General features: G+C 36.1%; 1 protein-coding gene across 6 annotated transcripts in view; it reads right to left on the bottom strand.

The window, feature by feature from the left end:
• kmt2cb (lysine (K)-specific methyltransferase 2Cb) overlaps positions 1 to 20,270 on the bottom strand; it is a 104,961-nt gene that overhangs the window by 33,072 nt on the left and 51,619 nt on the right. For 3 of the 6 annotated variants that reach the window (XM_084118800.1, XM_084118797.1, XM_084118799.1), the window contains 14 exons: positions 18,133 to 18,252; positions 13,835 to 13,951; positions 13,618 to 13,722; positions 13,421 to 13,525; positions 12,032 to 12,213; positions 11,508 to 11,672; positions 11,259 to 11,368; positions 11,070 to 11,153; positions 9,768 to 9,980; positions 7,842 to 7,967; positions 6,882 to 6,995; positions 6,401 to 6,543; positions 1,212 to 1,389; positions 441 to 545 (listed from right to left, as the gene is read on the bottom strand). In XM_084118800.1, coding sequence (XP_083974926.1) covers positions 441 to 545; positions 1,212 to 1,389; positions 6,401 to 6,543; positions 6,882 to 6,995; positions 7,842 to 7,967; positions 9,768 to 9,980; positions 11,070 to 11,153; positions 11,259 to 11,368; positions 11,508 to 11,672; positions 12,032 to 12,213; positions 13,421 to 13,525; positions 13,618 to 13,722; positions 13,835 to 13,951; positions 18,133 to 18,252 — 1,867 coding nt within the window. The remainder of the gene's footprint in view (positions 1 to 440; positions 546 to 1,211; positions 1,390 to 6,400; positions 6,544 to 6,881; positions 6,996 to 7,841; positions 7,968 to 9,767; positions 9,981 to 11,069; positions 11,154 to 11,258; positions 11,369 to 11,507; positions 11,673 to 12,031; positions 12,214 to 13,420; positions 13,526 to 13,617; positions 13,723 to 13,834; positions 13,952 to 18,132; positions 18,253 to 20,270) is intronic. The other 3 variants (XM_084118798.1, XM_084118802.1, XM_084118801.1) reach the window with 2 other exon arrangements.

The raw sequence follows: 20,270 nt of genomic DNA, 5'->3' as shown, positions 1-20,270 counted from the left end.
CTTTCTCCATTTACCGAGAAATGCATATTGCGCTTTATTGTATGCGTGTGATAAAGGGAGATGTTTATAAATTGCACAGAACAAATTAAAAGAGTTATGCGTTAATGTGCTAACGGCGTCAAAAATAATTAACGCTGCTAAATAGATTGCATGTGCCAACGTGCTACATTTGACAACCCCAAAAAACGTAACTTTTGTATGAACATTCATTAACAGGCATACTTTATATCAGTCATCTAAGCACATGCCTTTATTTTCAAAGGGGTTTTAAGAGTATTCGAGAACATTATGAACTTATGAAGTTCCCATTTCAAAGCAGATTCCCAGACACCGACAATATTAGAGTTAGAGAGCTGGACCCCATTAAAGGGGCTCATCAGAACAGCAAACATGTGCTGTCATTTCTTCTCATATGTTTAGAGACAGTCATAATGGCCTACCGGGCTCCTCTGTTTGCTTTCCAATGTTATCAGAAAACATTCCCAGCAGCTCTGTGTCTGATTTCAGCTCTTCGGAGAGGTCCACTAGAGGTTCCACAGAGTTTTCTGTGGATGCGGATAAAGCAGGAAAGTAATTATAAGGGCCTAATGATTGTAGTCACGTGTGTGGTACGGAGCACACGACGCAGGAGATTCAGAGAAATAAACAGTCTTTAATAATAAATCCAGGGAGAAACTTAGGAGAACACAACTACGTTAAACCATAGACTATGCCGGACAAAGAACTAAGGAAACTAAGGGCTTAAATACCCAGAGAGAGTTAATTTACAGGAAAATAAACTAAGGATTAATCAGAAACTAATGACCAAGGAATGTGGGGCAAAACGGGAGCAGGGAAAACTAAACCAAATTACGATTAATCTAAACAGACATAGACATAAGACTTTTGTACTCCAGGAAAATGGTCTAAATTGTTTAGACACATTTAAAGTCAACATGAAATTGCACTCTCAACCCATTTTACTTGTGGAGTCAGTGAATCCGCCGGCACCCATTCCAGCAATGTGTGTAAAGAAAGTAAATGGGGTCTTTTTAAATTTCCTATTGACTTCATATATATTTATATTTATATATATATAAATATATTTATAAATCAGACTGGGTTTGAATGTCAAATGGAAAAAAGACACAAACAGAAAGAGACAAAAAGGCTGCAACAGGCCGTGTGTGTGTGTGTGTGTGTGATTGCACCAGTAGCTGTGAGAAACGTACGTGCTGCTACTGCTTTACTGGGCAGCGGTGCCGCTGACGCACTGAGTGATGCGTTTGACAATGGCTTCATCTGATTGGCTGTGAGCTGTTTCCTGTCTCGGTCATCTTCTAGCATCCGTGTGGTTTCCTGTCTGCTCTGTTTGCTCTTGTCCAGCAGGTCTTTCCCAAAAAAGGCCTCCTGTAAGAGAAGAGATTGGAGTGAGAGTACTTCAGAATAAAATGTGCAAGGTGACTGATTTGTCCATCTAGTAAAGATGATATGGGTTTTAAAAAAAATATGGCTTTCATAAAATGAGCAAAAACTGTTCAGACTAGTGGTCAACCATTATGGGTTTTTTAATGTTGAATGCTGATGCCAATATCTAGAGAGCATCTCATGGCCCATAAAATGCAGATACTGCATAATACAATTTAACGATAACAAAAGGGATTTTGTTATACTACAGAATATTGACCTACTTGTGTTAATCAAACAAGTGGATTTTTTTTTGGTCAATATTACCTTTTGTTTTTTAAAAACATTCAAATTCAGACCAATCTGCTAATGAATCATTCAGACTGATTCATGTGAACTGTTTTTGGCTTTAATTACAAGAAATGAATAATTTTATTCATGAAGGATGCACTAAATGAATCAAAAGAGAGAAATCAAATTAATAATTAAAGACAATGAGTAATGATGCTGAAAACTCAGATGGTCCATCAAAGGAATAAATGACATTTTAAAAATAGATTAAAATAGAAAACAGTTATTTTAAATTGTAATAATATTTCACAATATTGTTGTTTTTATTGTACTTCTGAACAAACAAATGCAGCCTTGGTGAGGATAGAAGACACTGAATATTATCAACATTTAATATATATATATTTTTAAGTATTTGCATGATTCATTTTCTAAATGTCATATTTCCCAGTGCTGGAAAACACAACATCGCTCATGTCAAAGACAACAGTATCGCACTTCGGATGATCATGACATTCAGAGCGAATCTTCTGAAGAGGAATACTCGAATCACACTGTGCTGTTATCATTTGTAATGAAAGCATTGTTGATAGAGTATCTTTTCTGGGTACAGTGGATATTTTCCAGATGGCTCTGTGTTTGTCTGAGCTGACTGTCTGGCTCTCGTATGCCGTTACACTGCACTGACTGTCACGTTATGGGAGCCCCTCAAATGAGCTCATGTTTCATCCCGTCTCGTACCACTCCAGCGCAGTCCCACAGGATGCACAACCTACGAAGACACACGCCGCTGCACGTGTGCACGGCAATAACAGGAACAAGCATGAAAATATCGTCCGTAATACGACTTCCCAACACACCGCCTGTTCTGTCATTTCAGTTCAGCTGACCTGACAGCCTCCAGCTCTCAGGAACCTGCCTGGCTGAGACATTAAAAGCCTCCATTTTCAATAATTGATTTGAAGTGGCTCTTCTGAGACGCACCTTTAGGGTGGATTTTCTCAGTGTTGATGCAGGAGCTAGCATGAACAGCTAGCATTAGCTCAACCATCAAATTACGTCATTCCCATCTCATCCGTTCTTGGTTTCTTGAGCTGGTTGATATGATGGTGTAATACAACATGTGACGGAATCAATTTTGCTGGATCTTTTATACAGTGGTAAATACATTTGCGCAGCTTTCAGTTTGCAGACCTGCTTTATGCTATTTACACGTGTGGGTGATAGACACATGAACAAGTACAGCGAAAGTTTACTTGTTTTTACATGTGCATTAATAGAGAATTCAACTGATGTGTATATCAGCTTTATAACGTTGAAAGTGGCTCATTTAATTCAAATTTAGAGTCAGAATTATTTGCTTAATAATAGTAGTTTTACTGATTTGAATCATTGGTTTTGCTTTTTTACTTGAACAATGGTGAGTGGTTTATTCATTATTCATATTCATAAATCTTTTTTTGTTTGCAACCATCATCATCCAGATAGAAAGAGGAAATTATCTGACAAGATGATGTGCTTTTCATTAGTTACATAAGGTTACATTTATTTGGAATACAGTAAAAACTGTAGTGTGAAAAAAAAACTCTTTTCTATTTAAATGCATTTTAAAATGTAATCCTGTGAAGTCAAAGCTGAATTTTCAGCATCATTACTCCAGTCTTCAGTGTCACTTGATCCTTCAGAAATCATTCTAATATGATGAATTGATGCTCAAGATACATTTCTTATTATGCTGAAAACATTTGTGTTGCTTTTTATTTTTGTGAAAGGATTCTTTTATGAATAGAAGGTAAAGTACATTTTTGTAACATTACAAATGTCTTTACTGCCACTTTTGATCAATTTGACGCATCCTTAGTGTGATGCACAGGATTATCCCAAAATAGGCTTTCCACATGATTAATATACCAACAAATTTTCTGTTACATATCCAGCAGAAAATACTGTATTGTGGTTTACAGATTGAGCATGATATAAAATGACTCATACAATGATACAGGCCTAAAATTTGTATCAGACCATCCCCCAGTTATGCTTCCTGACATGAGTGCAAAAGGAGTCAAGGACAAAGTCTTAAGATTCAAAAAAATTGATCTGTTGTAGCTTTCAAACATCAGTTTGAAACTAACGACAGGAGTCTGAGTTGGATATCATCTCTAAGAGTCCACATGTCAAACTCGGCTAGACAAGCTCCCAATTCACCTAGCAGAGTGCTCTAAAGTCCACTAAAAGCTGTGGCATCTCCCAGTGCATCTGTAGCAGTTGCCCAGTGACATCCCTGGAATTTACTTGAGATAAAGGGAGCATCAGCTGAAAAGTTTCTATTGATTCCAGATGACTGTGGCTTAGAAATGATCTCATATCAAGTGGCCTGTTTTGGAGAGATGTGCTATAGCTTTTCTAAGTAGATTTGACTTTTGACTGGTGGATGAAAAACACCGAATGACCCATATTCTGCTTAAAGGGTTAGTTCACCCAAAAATGAAAATTCTGTCAGTAATTACTCACCCTCATGTTGTTCCAACCCCGTAAGACCTTCGTTCATCTTCGGAACACAAATTAAGATATTTTTGATTAAATCTGAGAGCTGAGAGCCTCCATAGGCTTCTAAGACATTATAACTTGCTGGCCCAGAAAATGTATTAAAGAGATCGTTAATATAGTCCAAGTGACTACAGTGGCTCAATCTTAAGTTTATAAAGCAACGAGAATAGTTTTTGTGCGCCAAAAAAACAACGTGAAAAAACTCGAGGCCCAGAAAGAAGGAAATGAATAGTGGAATAAAGTTGTTATTTTTGTTTTTTTTGCGCACAAAAAGTATTCTCGTCGCTTTATAAACTTAAGATTGAGCCACTGTAGTCACTTGGACTATATTAACGATCTCCTTAATACATTTTCTGGGCCAGCAAGTTATAGTGTCTTAGGAGCCTATGGAGGAGTGATCCAGCTATCAGATTTAATCAAAAATATCTTAATTTGTGTTCCGAAGATGAACGAAGGTCTTACGGGGTTGGAACAACATGAGGGTGAGTAATTACTGACAGAATTTTCATTTTTGGGTGAACTAACCCTTTAAATGAAAGTGTAAGTCGGTGTTCTGTCACGAGCCGCTTGCGCCATTTACTGTGACTAACTATGCGATCAAACATTCCCAGTGATGAACTGTAATAAATCCAAACATAGATCTCGACTATATTGTTTGCGATTGTGGTCGCTGAATTTACGGTCGTTTTAGTAGAAAAACATTAATGTAATTTGGAATAATTGGAATTACTATTAGGAATTTAACTGTTAAAGTTTCTTGTTTTACTAGTTTTTAGTGATGGGGACGAGACCGCCTATGCCGAGTCCGAGTCAAGACCAAGTCTTTGAAGGGTCGAGTCCGAGTCGAGACCGAGTCCGTTGGTTTTCAAATTCAGTCGAGTCCAAGTCAAGACCGAGTCTTTGAGGAAGCAAGTCCGAGTCGAGACCGAGTCTTTAGGAGTCGAGACCAAGACCATAAAAACATGTCAGTTTTCATATTCATGATTTAATATCACCCCAGTTAATAATCAACAGTTAGGCCTACAGACTAAGCTAGATTGGGAATTGTTTAGAGGAGCAGTCTTAACATCTTAATATGGACTATGGTTTTACTATCATTAAAAAAATCCCTACCACATGTATCATCTTCTGCCTATTTTTCTAAACTGCTTCAACAGTGCTGCTCTGTCATCAACATGTTAAGCTCACCCTGACTTTTATAATCATAGTTAGGACATGCAGAGCAAATTAAAATTTTCTAGTGGTATGTATTCTAGTGGACTAGTGATGGGGACGAGACCGCCTATGCCGAGTCCGAGTCAAGACCGAGTCTTTGAAGGGTCGAGTCCGAGTCAAGACCGAGTCTCTGAAGGAACAAGTCCGAGTCGAGTCCGAGAAAGCAGAAATCGGTCTCGAGACCGGACTCGAGTACTACATCACTACTAGTTTTCATAATGTAGACAGACCCAGGTGAAAAAGACGTACTGTTAAATATATTAAAAATGCATTAAAGTATATTTGTATTGTACTAAAAACATACTCAAGTAAATTTTTTATATATTTAATAGTACGTATTTTTCACCTGGGGAGAGTGTTAATTTAAATGATGAAATGATGAAACTAGATGCGTATGAGTTGAGATTCTCTTGATTTGTGATTATAGGTGAAAAAGCAATAATTCTGATGAAATGTAAAGATAAAACTCTCAAATGACAGCAATCATTGCAATTATAATTTTGAGCAAAATAATCATTATTATCAGTTTAACCATAATGCACCACAATGAAAATGTGACTACATTTTCATTGACTAAAACTAGACTAAAATGCCCAGACATGTATCCCCGTTCCACAGACAAGGTTTACGCCTAGTCCCAGACTAAAATGCAAGTTTGAGCTGTTTTAACTGAAAGCAACTTGCACTGACAAATCTTAAAATATTTCAGTGCCATTGTTTTGTCTCAAGATGCACACCAGTAATGTTTATTTCTAAGGCACTTTTATTAAAGCTACTTAAATGTCCTAATTGAACTAAGGCCTAATCCATGCTTAATCTAAGCCCTGTCTGTGAAACCAGGCCTTACTCGTCTAAAAATAGACTAAACAAAAACAGGACAAAGTTAACTAAATATGATAAAAACTAAAAAGTATATCTGACACAAGACTAAATAAAAATTAGCTGACAAAATGAGCATTACCTGTAGGTAAGTGGGGAAAGCCTCCTCCAGTTTGGTCTTCTTTTTCCTATAGCGTTTCCGTATTTTAACCTCAGGATTGTCGTGAAAATCAGACAAAGGTGGTTTTTCATCAATTGGAGTGTCAGGCGCTTGGTCACCCCAGCCTATCAGGACAGAAAAGAGAAACCATATTCATTCTTTACATCAAAATCCTATATAATCCAAAAATTATGCAGTATCTACAAAGCATCTACATCAACGCAATATATTTTTGTTGTAATAATAACTTTGATCTATTTTAATCAATAGATCAGTCTAGATTAGAGGTGTCAAATACATGGCGATCAGGATGAGCCCGATCCAGCATTATGCACTAATGCAGTGGTCGTGGACATTTGAGAGCAGTTGATACATTCAAAAATAATAAAGACTGAAGATTGATTTAAGATCCAACATGAGCTACCAGCAAGTCATCTTACTGAAAGTGTTGAATGATACTCACCCTCGTCTTTGCCTTGCAGGGTCTCAGAACCAGTGGAGTCCTTCCTGACCAAGGCAGGTTTGGTTCTGCCTGGACCCATCCGGTTCCTCTGTCTGACCATGAAACCTCCAATACCTGAGTAAAAGCAGAAACTCCTCAATATTGTTTAACATTTCAAATGAAGTGCTTCATCACCTCTGATGAAATTATCAGCATTTTGAATCAAATTTTGATTCGATATATGCATAGATTAGATTCTAGTTTACTGTTTTGTGTTACTTTGACTGCAGCAGGAGACAAAAAATCTTACTGAATTAACTGTAAACCTTGAAATTCATAGTTTTTTTCTTCCCCATTTTAGTCAACCCCGAATATTATTACTAGGTTTATTTAACATGTCTTAAGAAATTGAATAATCAAATGTAAAAATAAGACACAGTATAGTCTTCACTGTATGGAATATAAATTGATTGAGTCTTCACTGTTAAATATAAATTGATTCATAATGAAGATACAAAAGTGATTCAGTCAAAAGCAGTGAGTGATTTTCTGTTTCTTTTTTTACTTTTTGATTAAATTAACAAAACAGACAGCAACAGTTTATTAGGCTGCTGTCCCTTTAAGAACAAATTCACGGATCTAATACGCTGTTACACATCCGATTTGTTCCCAACTGTTTATGTTCATGTAAGACATAACAGACTGTGTTTATGTGAATACTTCACACAATGTGCATTTTTACACCGTGTGTGTATTTGACCATTCAAGCGCAATAAGCTGTGAAAGAGAACTGAATTAGGGATCGCATGCATCTTGAGAGGCGACATCTGTGCTCCAGTCCTTTTTTGCGGCGTATTGTGATTAATAACACTCTACGCATCAATAACTTTAAGTAGCACAGCGAAGTTAAAGACATGTAACACTTTAGAAAACAGATTTTTGAAATTTGTGAATCGATGCGAATCGGCAAAAGTCTCTCACCTGGGCGGTAGGGCTTCCTCTTTCTCTTCTTGCAGGCATCTGTGTCTTTAGAATCATCTTCTGCTGTGGCCTCTCTTTCAGGACTTGAATCTGACTTCCCCTCACCATCCACCATCTCCACTTCTGCTGCAAAACACGCACAGGCAAACAAATACACAAAGCTGTCAGGAATCGCACACAAGTAAGCAAACTTCACTCTGTGAGAAGAGTAACTGAGTAACTGAATATGAGACACTTTAACATGTTTTACGCAACATGTTCAGCAAACTGCAGTCCATTTGTGTTAAAAATTTACATTTTAAATCACTATAATGAGCAGTCTCCAAAGCATTTATAAGATGATAGAAATTATATATTGATAATATGCATGGCCCTTTTATTTTAAAACTGACATCAAGATTTGAATGTATAAATGAAAAAGTTTATTTTAAGGTTGTGAACCCCTCAATACTGCATATTAGTGTTGGGCGATATGCTCCATTTTCATATCGTCCTATCGTCAGCCTGTGAGATCGGCGATACACGATATTATCGTGAGGGGGCGGGGCTTACTTATTTGATTATTAACTTGCTTATTTACTCGTTAATTTGCTTGTTTTATTAGTTCGTTTTATATATGAGAATTGTTTTCTATTTTGCTAGCAAAGGTGGAGTGTTTATTAATAGGCTAAATCAGGTTATTTCCCGGTATAGTTAGGTAAAAAAGATCCTATAATCATTCTTGTATCTGACTCAGAGTAGGCTATTTCAACATGTCAGCGGGAAATTTACGGACACACATTATCCTCTCATGCCGTTATGCAGCATTTTGACTGTAGCCTACTTCTGCACGAGATGGGAACACGTTTTAATAATTTCTTAGGTCAAGAAAGAGTCGGAGTTTGTGATAGCCTACATGTCCTCCTCTCTCTGTCTGTATGCACTTCACATATCGCACTTCAATAAGCCCAAAGAACGCGGGTTAATGTGTTTTAAATGCCGGGAGAAATCAAAGGCAAAAATCTAAAAGTCGATCGGTTTATACTTAAACTTGTGACTTGACTCCGATAAAGGAAAACGGGTTAATGTGTTTACATGACATGCATTGTCAGTTTATTCAGCATAATCAAGTTAATAACGTGCACGTAAACGCGCTCATTCCCTGAAAGTGAAAGCAGAAACGGACTGAGCTTTCGCTGCATTAACGGCGCGTTCTCTCAGAGACGACGGTGGATATAACGGTATAGCAACTATCTTAATTTACTGGCTTAATATTTCTCTTGTGGACTTACATTAGACAGTAAAACAATTAGAAGAATATTACTTGTTAAACAAGTGTTTGAAGTTGCTTTTGATTTTCACAGATGGCAGAGTTGTGCTGCGTTCGTGAACTAAACTGTTATTAGGCCTATATAATTTTAGTGATATTATTATTATCATTAATATTTTGTAATTGTATTGTTTTTAGTGTTATTAGTGTCATTAAATGTTTTGTTAATGTGCTATGGAAACAAAATACTGACGAACAACGATGCCGTCTTCATCTTGGCTCTGTATAAGAATGATGCGTCTGTTAAAACAAGCACTCTTTACAATTTGTGAATGGATCTCTTACGCGCGTCGGTGATGTCGCAAGTGTGGTTATGTGGTGATGTCGTTATGAATTTAGGCAAGGCAAATTAATTGTAGTTCCTAATTAATTTAATAACAATACTAGCTTCATAATAATAATAATAATGATTTAATACATAATGGGAAAACGAGCTAATTATCGTATTGATATCGTCAAAGGCATCTGCCAGCAGCGATATCTCTGACTATCGTCGATACACGATACCATCGTCTATCGGCACAACCCTACTGCATATATTATTTCGCTTATCATCCATGGATATGAAACTTTTGCAAAAAAAAAAGTGTAAATGGTCGAGATGTAGGAAGCAGTACTTTTGATGTCGTCAATGTCTCCATCTCTGGAGAGTTCAGTCTGTGGGTCTGGAGGAGTCTGCAGCACGGCCACACTGTTCTGGTTTATGATCTTCAGTTTGAGTTTGGGTTTGGAGCGTCTCCGGCGAGAGGCTGCATTGGCGAGACTTTGTAGCTGGGACAGACCGGACTCCGTGAGACAAACACCGTCCTGGGTGTACGTCCTCGACAGGTCTGTGGAGCAGAAACATTAAGGAACCTCACTGGAAAAACGAAGAATCGACTCAAAAGAACAATTCGCTCTCATATTGGGCATTACTATGGAGAACATTTTACAAAGAACAATATCTAGTTGATGAAATATTTCATAGCAAAGCAAAACCAGAAACATTTAAATTTCAGCAACACTAGGTTCTATTAGTTAACATTAGTTATTGCATTAACTAACAAGAAGCAATTCCTTTTGTTAACGGTAGTTAACAAGTACAACTCTTCATTGTTCATTCATGTTAGTTCAGGTCTGTTAAATAAAATTATTACACGGCTCTGTGGAATTCTTGATTCTGATAACAGCCGGTAAAAACCGATAACACAGGCTCATCCGGGTAACTGTCACTGAAGTCGGCGCTTTTCTTTTGCTAGGAACGTTTTTTCCTCGTGAAAGTTTTGTGTTAGTTGAGCTAATAAAATATTAAAACTCAAATCAATATTTTGTGTACAGTTATTTAATTATATCATCCGGTATCACAGACTCGCTCTCTCTTGTTTCATAAAAAACATTTTGTAATGGATTATAAGATAACAAACAGGTACAATTTTAAAACAGTTTCATCTCAAATCAATATCTCTTATCCCCATAATTATTTATGTTGTGAAATACCGTGTAATAAGTGGTATGACTCCATATCCCTTAAATGCCGTCTAGTTTGAACTTGCCGCTTGCTAGCAACTGCTCTCTCCATGGAAGCTTTGCGTTTAAAGAGCTAATAGAATATTTCGACTCGGATCAGTATTTAATGTCGAATCATTTACTGTGTTTATGTAGCCGTGTAATAAATGTACATGATAATGATGTACAGTAACCCTTACTTAACAGATACAACTTTTGAATTTAATAATGTATTAGTAAATGTTGAAATTAACATTACCTAAGATGAAGACTAAGATTTTTCTTTGTTAAATCATGTTAACTAATGTAGTTAACTAACTGAACCTTATTGTAAAGTTTTAATTGAAATTCCATTACTTTTAATTATTATAATCTGACGTTTTTATAATTCTGTTCGAAAAATAAACGTTTTAGTAAAATGACATCAACTTTACCAGGATCTCTTGTTTTTGTGAATCTCTGTGGTATGAGAACCGACTCGACAAAATCCAAACTGGGCTTGGCCGGCGTTGCAGGCGCTGTGTAATGAACACACAAATACACAATGTCAGCTAAAAAAAAAGAAAAAAAAAAGGGATTTATAAATGTAAAACAGACTGTTCTAAAGCAGAGCTTATGTGTACCAGGAGAGAGAGGGGTCTGGCCTTGGCACAGACTGCAGTCAAAGCTGGTCTCTGCGATCTTCTCCACCTCCTCCTCCGAGCAGATCCCCTGACACGAGGCATGCATCCACCTGCAGACACGGGAACAGCGCGTTTGTGCTACGGATATCAATGATGCCTCAAAAAATGATTTGCTGAGTTGAAAGGAATCCAAAGCACACCAGCAGGTGCAGGCACAGCCCAGACCAAGAGTGCTGGACCGCAGCTCACCTGTCACACTGGCGGCACTGCAGGATGATCTCCTCCTCATTGTAGTCCTGCTGGCACAGTGGGCATGATGCCAGGCTGGCGCAAGGGGCACACTGAGTGTAATTATTCTGCCACTCACACCTCAGACCCGCAGACGTGGCGCCGCACTGCGTACAGGACACACACCTGTGGGAGGCCCGAGCAGGCACAATGACATTAATCACACACCACACGGCTCCACCAATTTCACCACCCTAATAACTGCTCACATCAATACATGACAAGTAAAATAATTCGCATTAATAAGTCTTATACATTTTTATTTATTTTTTTAAATAAAAGGTCCTCTATTGTAACTAGCAAGTATTCTTAAATTAACCACAAGTATAAAAAACAGCAACGACATTTGAAGCAGTTTTCAAAGCACAGTTGAAGTACGATAATTTTGTAAAAGTATGTAAAAATCATGATTTTTTTCTCCATTATATTAATTTAAATTTGTATTTTAAAGAGAAAAGTGTAAATTGTGAAACAATGTGGAATACCATTTGCATTTCCAGCTCCCATTGGGCACATTCTGCAGGGGCGGGTCTAAGCAGTAGGTGTGGTAGCTGATGTCACAGTCGTCACAGAGCAGCAGACGTCCCGGGTCGCTGGCCTGACCACACGCCTCGCACACGGTACACTCCAAACACCGCCAGCCTTTACTCAACACCACCTTAGTGATCTGACAACCAATGCATTTCATTTAACATGAGGCAGCATGCATATGAAGACTTTCCAAAGAACTTTCCAAAAAACAAAAGAACATAGCAGTTTTTAAGTATCGTTTTAATTAGTAAAACGAAAGAAAGCTTCATTTTCAGCATCATTACTCTTCATACATTAGTCTTCAGTGTCACATGATCCTTTAGAAATCATTCTAATATGATGATTTGATGCTCAAGAAACATTTCTTAATACTATCAATGTTGTGTTTCTTAATATTTTTGTGGAAACATTGATTTTTTTTAGGATTCTTTGATGAATAAACTTCAAACAATATAACAATATAAATATAAATGTCACAATGTAACAATATAAATGTCTTAACTCTCAATTCAATGCATCCTTGCTGAATAAAAGGGTTAATGCAAGTGTTATGCAATGTGCTTATTGCGCTTAAATGGTCAAATACAGTAAATGTCAAAATGCCTGTCTTGCAGAGTATTCAGTTAAATGGTCAGTTTTGGAACGCAAATGTTGGGTAACAGTATATTGGATCTGTGCATAAGCTCTTAAAGTGACAGCAATCTAATATTCCTGCTGTCATGTTAATCAAAGAACAAAAGACAAAGAAAATCACTCTCTGCTCTTGACTGAATAACTTTTGTAACTTTAGTTTTAAGCATTAATCTGTGTGTTATTTTACATTTGATTACTTTCATTTCTGTAGTATTTCTGTTAGACCCACCTGAAAAACTTAAAGCCATGTTTATTTAATTTGTCTCTTTATTCTATTGTATTTGTTTGTGCAATAATTAGCAATTTGTGTTTATTTGTTCTTGTTTTATTACTGACTGTTAACTTGACTTTTTTTGTGTAAAAAAAAAAAAAAAAGCTATTCTGTGCTTTGTGAAAGCTATTACAATAAAATGACCTAAATTATCAACAAAAAAAAAGAGATATTTTCCCTGTGTTATATAATATCGATATTTTTCAAGGTATCGTATCGAACATGGAAATTCCAGTATCGTGACAACACTACTATCTATGTCTCTTCAGAGTCATTTCAGTAATTTTTTCCATTATTTAATTTTCTTCTTTTCTTTTTTTTTGCCCAGTCATAATTAGCGCTACAAACATCACCTCAAACACATGTAGAAAAAGGGAAGGATATGATGGCCTCATCCTGTAAAGTGCTCTGTTGTGCTGTGGCGTTGAAAAGTGCTCACCTTTATGTTAACACAGAAAGGGTGGTAACACTGTCCACACTGAGCACAGGCCAGGAGTCGACCCTCCACACCCTGTCCAAAACTTCCACACACCACACACATATCCTAAGGAAAAGAACACACCACTGTAAGAGAGCAGCACACTCCACATATACGGCTGTAAGCAGCACCGACTGCTCAGAAACATTCACTTTTACCTGTTTCAGTGTGAACGTGTCTGTACTAGAGAAAATCACCACTGTACTGTGCATGGCGCTTTCCTCCTCTTCCTTGAATATGCACATTGGTTCCATGATGTTGACCTGCAGAGATACAAACATACCATGCAAATAAATGGAAAAACAGTCACGCTATAGTTATATATCCACATATCAGAACAAACAAATGTGTTAGCTGACAGTTAATGTGACATACTCCTGGTATTGGGATTGGAGGGACTCCATTTTTCATTCTGGCACGGCCACGTCCTCCCCGGCCTGTGACACCCGAACCCCTGGGCCGTCTCCTGCCGGGGAAGCCAGATCCTCTGCCCTGGTGACATAACAGAGATACCATCAGGGCCATCCTCGCTGGCAGAGAGTGATTCTCATCGAGAAGAAGGGGCTAAAGGATTTTGTTAATGCATTGGCTTGCACTTTGCCCACCGGGAGCTTCTTGTAGCTAGTAGTAGCTTTATAAGTGTGATAAATTACAAAAAAATTCAATTGCATGTGCTTATACATATGTAATTACACTGTAATAACAACATTATTGTTTGTGATGGGTTAATTTCACATTTCTGCTACAGATCACAGATAGTTTTTAAATAAAGAGATCCTAATCCCTTTTCTATGAATACACATGGTCAATCTTGTAATTACTGGGTAAGGATTTAACAAAATTTGCTTAAAGGTTTGGGGTCAGTAAAAAAAAAAAAAGAAATCAATGAAATTAATACTTTAATTCAGCAATGATGTATTCAACTTATCAAAAGTGACAGTAAAGTAGAAAAAGATATTTCAAATAAATTATGGTTTCCACTAAAATATTTAACATGGATAATAATGAGAAATGCTTCTTGAGCGGCAAATCATCATATTAGAATGATTTCTGAAGGATCACTTGAGTAATGATGCTTATAATACATAAATTACATTTTAAAACATTAAAATAGAAAACAGTTATTTTAAACTGTAATAAAATTTCACAATATTACTGGTTTACTATATTTTTTAGCAAATAAATGCAGCCTTGGTGAACATAAGAGTCTTCTTTCAAAAACTTTAAAAATCTTACTGACCCCAAACCTTTTTTTGTTCCTTAATACTTTACAGCTTAGCGTAAGTACAACATTTTTTTATTGACTATAGAAATTTCCATGATTTTTGTATTAATTTGCATAACATTTCCAACCAAAGTGCATTTTTTAATGACATGAGCGAGGGATGAAGGTGGGAACTCTGTGAAGAGGATTTCTACAAAGCAAAGAAAAGATTTTCAAGTATATGACAGTTTTGCTATAGCTACCCCCCCCCAAAAAAATATACTCAATACTTTGTTAAACGATGTGACTAGATTAACAAACATGTCTGACATGTGATTAAATGGAGCGATAAAAGAAAGGCACATTATGTAACGGTCCAAACGGTGTAGCCTTCAACTACTTTTCCTGTCATCTCGAAATTGGTCAAACAAAAGAGAAGACTAACTTCATGTAATTTCTCTATATACCACTTCAAAGAGCCTTTTTCAAACACTCTTGGCAATTTAGGTCTTTTGCATTGACAGGACTGAAGCAATTTTCACTCGAGCAGGAAACAAATGTCCAACGTTTTCTTTTCTCTTTGGGTTTATATTTAACGAATGTCCCACCAGCTCAACTTTAATGCACTGTGATCAAATAACCAACCAGAACCAAACACGACTCTCCTTCAATTTAACTAGCTGTCATAGTGGAGCAACATTCCCCATAATGACACCAATTTTGGAGAGACTGTGACACTGTGTGTGAGATGGCATCTGAGGGAGCTGCCAGCGCGGCTATCAGGCTGTTGAGAGGCCTCGGCCGTGTTATTCTTGCGATTTCACTTCTATTACGCTGTCAGCACGTTTCCTTTCCTCAGGGGCTGCCATTCTGACTGTCACAATGAAAACCCTTTCCAAGAATTACACTCTCTCCCTTCACTCCCCCATCTACTGTTCTTCTCGCTGGACCGTAATTTCACTCGTTCTTTCAGCTTCTGCCTCTGCCACTAAGACTTGATGCGTTTTAAATTGGTCTTTACATCATCTCTTTTATTCTACCTGACTTTACAAAAAAAGACTGTGGGGGTACCATTGTACAGTGATGGCACTGGATAGTAATGCCACGGTACTGTGATGTAGCTTTACCCTGAATTAGGGCTAGGCGATGCGGTTTAATTATTTTTAAGCTTCTGTTGTATCATATTCAAGATATGTGTCAATATCAAGATTTCACTTTCACCTTTATTTTTGATTAAATTTCACAGTAATGTAAATAGTTACAGATTTTTTTTTAAATATATATATATATATATATATATATATATATATATATATATATATATATCATGTTATAATTTTATTATAATTTATTTGTTATTATATGGTTAGAAAAAAAGAGAGATGCTTTAAATTTAAAAAGAGACCAGAAATATCATGTCCTTACTGTTATAGTCAGGTTTTAAAATATGTTTATTTAGATATTTAAATACATTTAAAATATATTTATTTTAATATTTATATATATAATATTTGATAACACCTTATTTTACAGTGTCCTTGTTACATGTATTTGCAGAAGTAATTACAGTAAATTATGCATAATTACATGCAACTAACTATAAACCAAACCCTATAGTACATGTTAATTAATATTACTCAGTATTACTCATTGTATAAATCATCAGTTAGTTTGTACTTAGAATGATTCTGAATTTACAAAAAAAAGAATTTTTGCATGTTTTATACACAAATATGTGCATGTTTAGTTAATGAATGAGGCCCATTTTTGCTACATTTCATCAAAAGAAAAATCGCTGCAAATATATTGTGAATATTCACTCCAGTAAAGGCATATAATTACCACCATACTCATATACAACTATATTTACATATTCCAATATCTTCACTTTAAAAATGCCATTGTACTTTTAAGTAAGTGCTTCCTTTCCATTAAATCCTATTCTTGTTCTTCCAATTTCCCTGCTTCCTCTCCATCATAATCTCACAGTAGATGCAATTTTTTTTAAGTGACCCTTCGCATGTGGCAAATACTATCCAACACGCTCATTGTCAAGACACGATAATGGGACCTGGTCTGGCCCCGCGCCCAGATGATTATCCGTGTGGCTCCAGCGGCTCAGGAACAGATGGACCTGTAGGCCAGCGAGACCCCTACCAGAGCCAACATGGCCGCTGCGAAGCCCCTGACCCCTAAACACGCAGCACATCTGCTCCTACCCATGGGCTACGGCTCACAACGTGAAGACATTCATAACTCATTTTCATTCATTAGCCCAAGTCAAGCCAGGTCATAGAAAGAAAAGCACTGTGCATGCTGGGAAAAAAATCGGTTAGCCACAGACCATGTTAGTGACTTTCATAAAGTGCTGCGGCTGTTTCTGACATGAAAGATGCAACATAGAATTTGTCTAGTCAAAATCCAAATCAAATCTTTCCAAGATGAGCATTGTTATAACTACCTTTTCAATGTGTTGGCCCTGCAGCGACTATATATTCATATATCCATATCAACTCAAGACTGTCTGCACTGGAAGTGCTGAAGGGGCACAGACCAATCAGCAGGTTTAGATGAACCCTGCAGGCAGTTTTTATTTCTGATGGCACTATAAACTTGATGTTAGGGGTTGACTTGATGTTTTTATTTTTTTAAATATCTCAATAACTTTAACTCTGTAATGTTACTAATTCAACGATAAAATACTATTATTAAAATATATATAAGTATTAACAAATGTAATTTCTATACATATAATGTATACTATTATTTATAATTTATATAATAAAATTGGTATTTTTGTATTATTTAGGCTAATTTATAAAACTATATTGCAAAGTATAAAAGAAAAATAAATCAAAATAAATCAAACAAAAACTGATAAAATAAATAAATGAATAAGGGATTTTTATTTTATTTAAAAAACATAAAAAATCTTAATTAGTAAACGATTTTCACCCCAGTGTGTATATGTATATATATCCTAAAATGTATTAAAAAAAATCCATAAAAAACCCCTGAAAATACATAAATAAATTAAGTTTTTTTATTTAAAAAACATAAAAAATCTTAATTATTCCAAAGTTTTCACCCCAGTGTGTGTGTGTGTGTATATGTGTATATATACACACACACACACACACACACACACACACATATATATATATATACATATATATATACTGTATATATATATATACACACACACAAAATTGGTAATTGGTAATATTTAATATATAAAAACTATACTAAAATGTATAAAAGAAAGAAAAAAAAGTAAAAAAAAAAAAAAAAAAACTGTAAATATAAATAAAGGAGGGAAGTCCATCAGCTGAAGGTGTGCGGAATCAGCTATTTCCAGTGTAGACAGCTTTATTGACTGACTATAATGAGAACAATTTAGTATTGTCATGTCGCAAAGCTGTAGCTGAACTCCCAACTGAGGGTCTGTGTAATATTTAGCTGTATTTACCACACGGATTATCCAGGCGGCCATGCTGTGGGGCTGCCTGCTCTTTGGCCCGTCCCAGCCCTCAGTCGGGTCAAGGGACCATGAGGGGGAGCTCGGTCTGCGGGAGGCGCTCCATGCTCCCTGAAGATGGGGTGGGTTAGAGAGAAAGAGGAGGAGGAGGAGATGTGGGCGAGAACATGCAACAACTTAAATACAGCCAGCAAAGAAACATACAGATACATGCATGTACGAACAGACATGGTTAACAGAGAATGTGGCATATTAGAGCTGTGAATGAACTAAAAAAAAATGACATTTGAGACAAAGCATTTCCTGAAAAAAAAATACATCTGATTAAATTGCTCTCGAGCATGCAAACAAAAAACTTCCTTTTAATTAGAAGTATTGCTTCTAGAATAAGACTGTTTTCTGAAAGACTGCATGCGCAAATTATGGAAAGGACCAGCGAAACAGAATCCTCTGCTCTCGGAAGATGAGACGTGTTTTTTTAAATGTCATCAGTGCCTTAACAGAAAATATTTAAAGGTCAAGTGTGTCCAAGTGTGCCTCAAAAGTTTGGGGTCAGTAAAAATGTTTAATATATATTTTTTTAAATGTTACAAAAATAAATGCTATTGTTTTGAACTTTCTATTAATTTTAGACTTCTGGAATCCACATATTTTTCAACATTGATAATAATAATAAATGTTTCTTCTATCAAATCCTCATATTAGAATGATTTCTGAAGGATCATGTGACACTGAAGACTGGAGTAATGATGTTGAAAATTCAGCTTTAATTACAGGAATAAAATAAATAAATAAATATATATATATATATATATAGCTGCGAGCAGCGATTACGGGCCCAAGCCGGTGGCACCGCAACCCCGGTGCCTTTAGGTAACTAACTAACTGGCGGTGCCGCCGGCTTTGGCCCTTTCAGGGCTTGGGCCCTAATTATATTTTAAATTATATTTAAATAGAAAATAGTTATTTTAAATTTCAATAATGTTTCACAATATTGCAGTTTTTACTGTATTTTTGATCAAATAAATGCAGCATTGGTGAGCAAATAAGACTTGTCACTTGTGATCAATTTATTAAATAAATAATGTATAATGAAATAAATAACAAATGAAAGTATTAATTTCTTTAAAAAATGTACTGACCCTAAACTTTTTGAATGGTAGACAGTGTATATCTTTCTATTGTCTTCATTTGCTTTATTGCTTGTAATTTTCTACTTTTTTATTTTATTACTGTCTTAGAAATTACTCTTAATTGACATAATTTATATTTTATTTATATGTAATAATATTGAATTGTATATATATATATATACACATACACACACACATATACATGCATTCACATTTAATATTTAATGAATAATTAATTAATATTAATATTAAATATTTTTTTATAAAGGTGAGTTGCGAGTTGTATTTCGCATTAAAGCACTGGAATGACTTTCACTTTTCTTGCTGTCAATAGACCTTTCGTCTGCGATTCGTTTCACTTTTGCTTGCGAACAGGCCTTTACTGTTATAGAGAGGCCTGGCATCTACCTTTGTTGCCATGACAACAGAGACACTCTCCGTCTTGTTTACAAACGCATGTGATTATGCCAGCACGACAACACATGACTCGTGCGCACAAAGGGTGCAAAAGAGCAGGCCTCTTACAGCCGCCTAATTCCTCTAATTAATCCGCGTGTGGCTATAAAGTTAATTAATACTTAGCGATCATCCGGAAATCACGATGATGGCTGTGACTTAAGACTTGCTCAATTAAAACGTAAAGCTGCCTGAAGTGAAATTAACACGTCTGTTTTTCAACAAATATGCAAATGCATATTTACGTATACGCTAGTTGGAATGTAGTTGCTCTGAGGAGCATTCTGGGTGCATCTTTCTCCATGTCTGTCAGGAGAAACGCTGCCTTGTTAGGAAGTATATGTAGGAAGGTAGGCCGTTTGGTTAACAGGAAAACACAATCATAAACAGGATGTGATGCATGAATGATGATCTGATGGCTGAGTATGACATGTATGTGAGAGGTCTGATGCTGAGATAATTCCCTTTGAATTGATATTCGAAGCCTGTGTCATATCTCATAAAATGTTCAATTTATCACACATATTGTCTATAATCAGG

Source organism: Abramis brama (genome assembly GCF_963993115.1).
Source record: "Abramis brama genome assembly, chromosome: 7".
NCBI classification, from domain to species: Eukaryota; Metazoa; Chordata; class Actinopteri; order Cypriniformes; family Leuciscidae; genus Abramis; species Abramis brama.
This window is presented reverse-complemented; position numbering and strand designations above follow the sequence as displayed.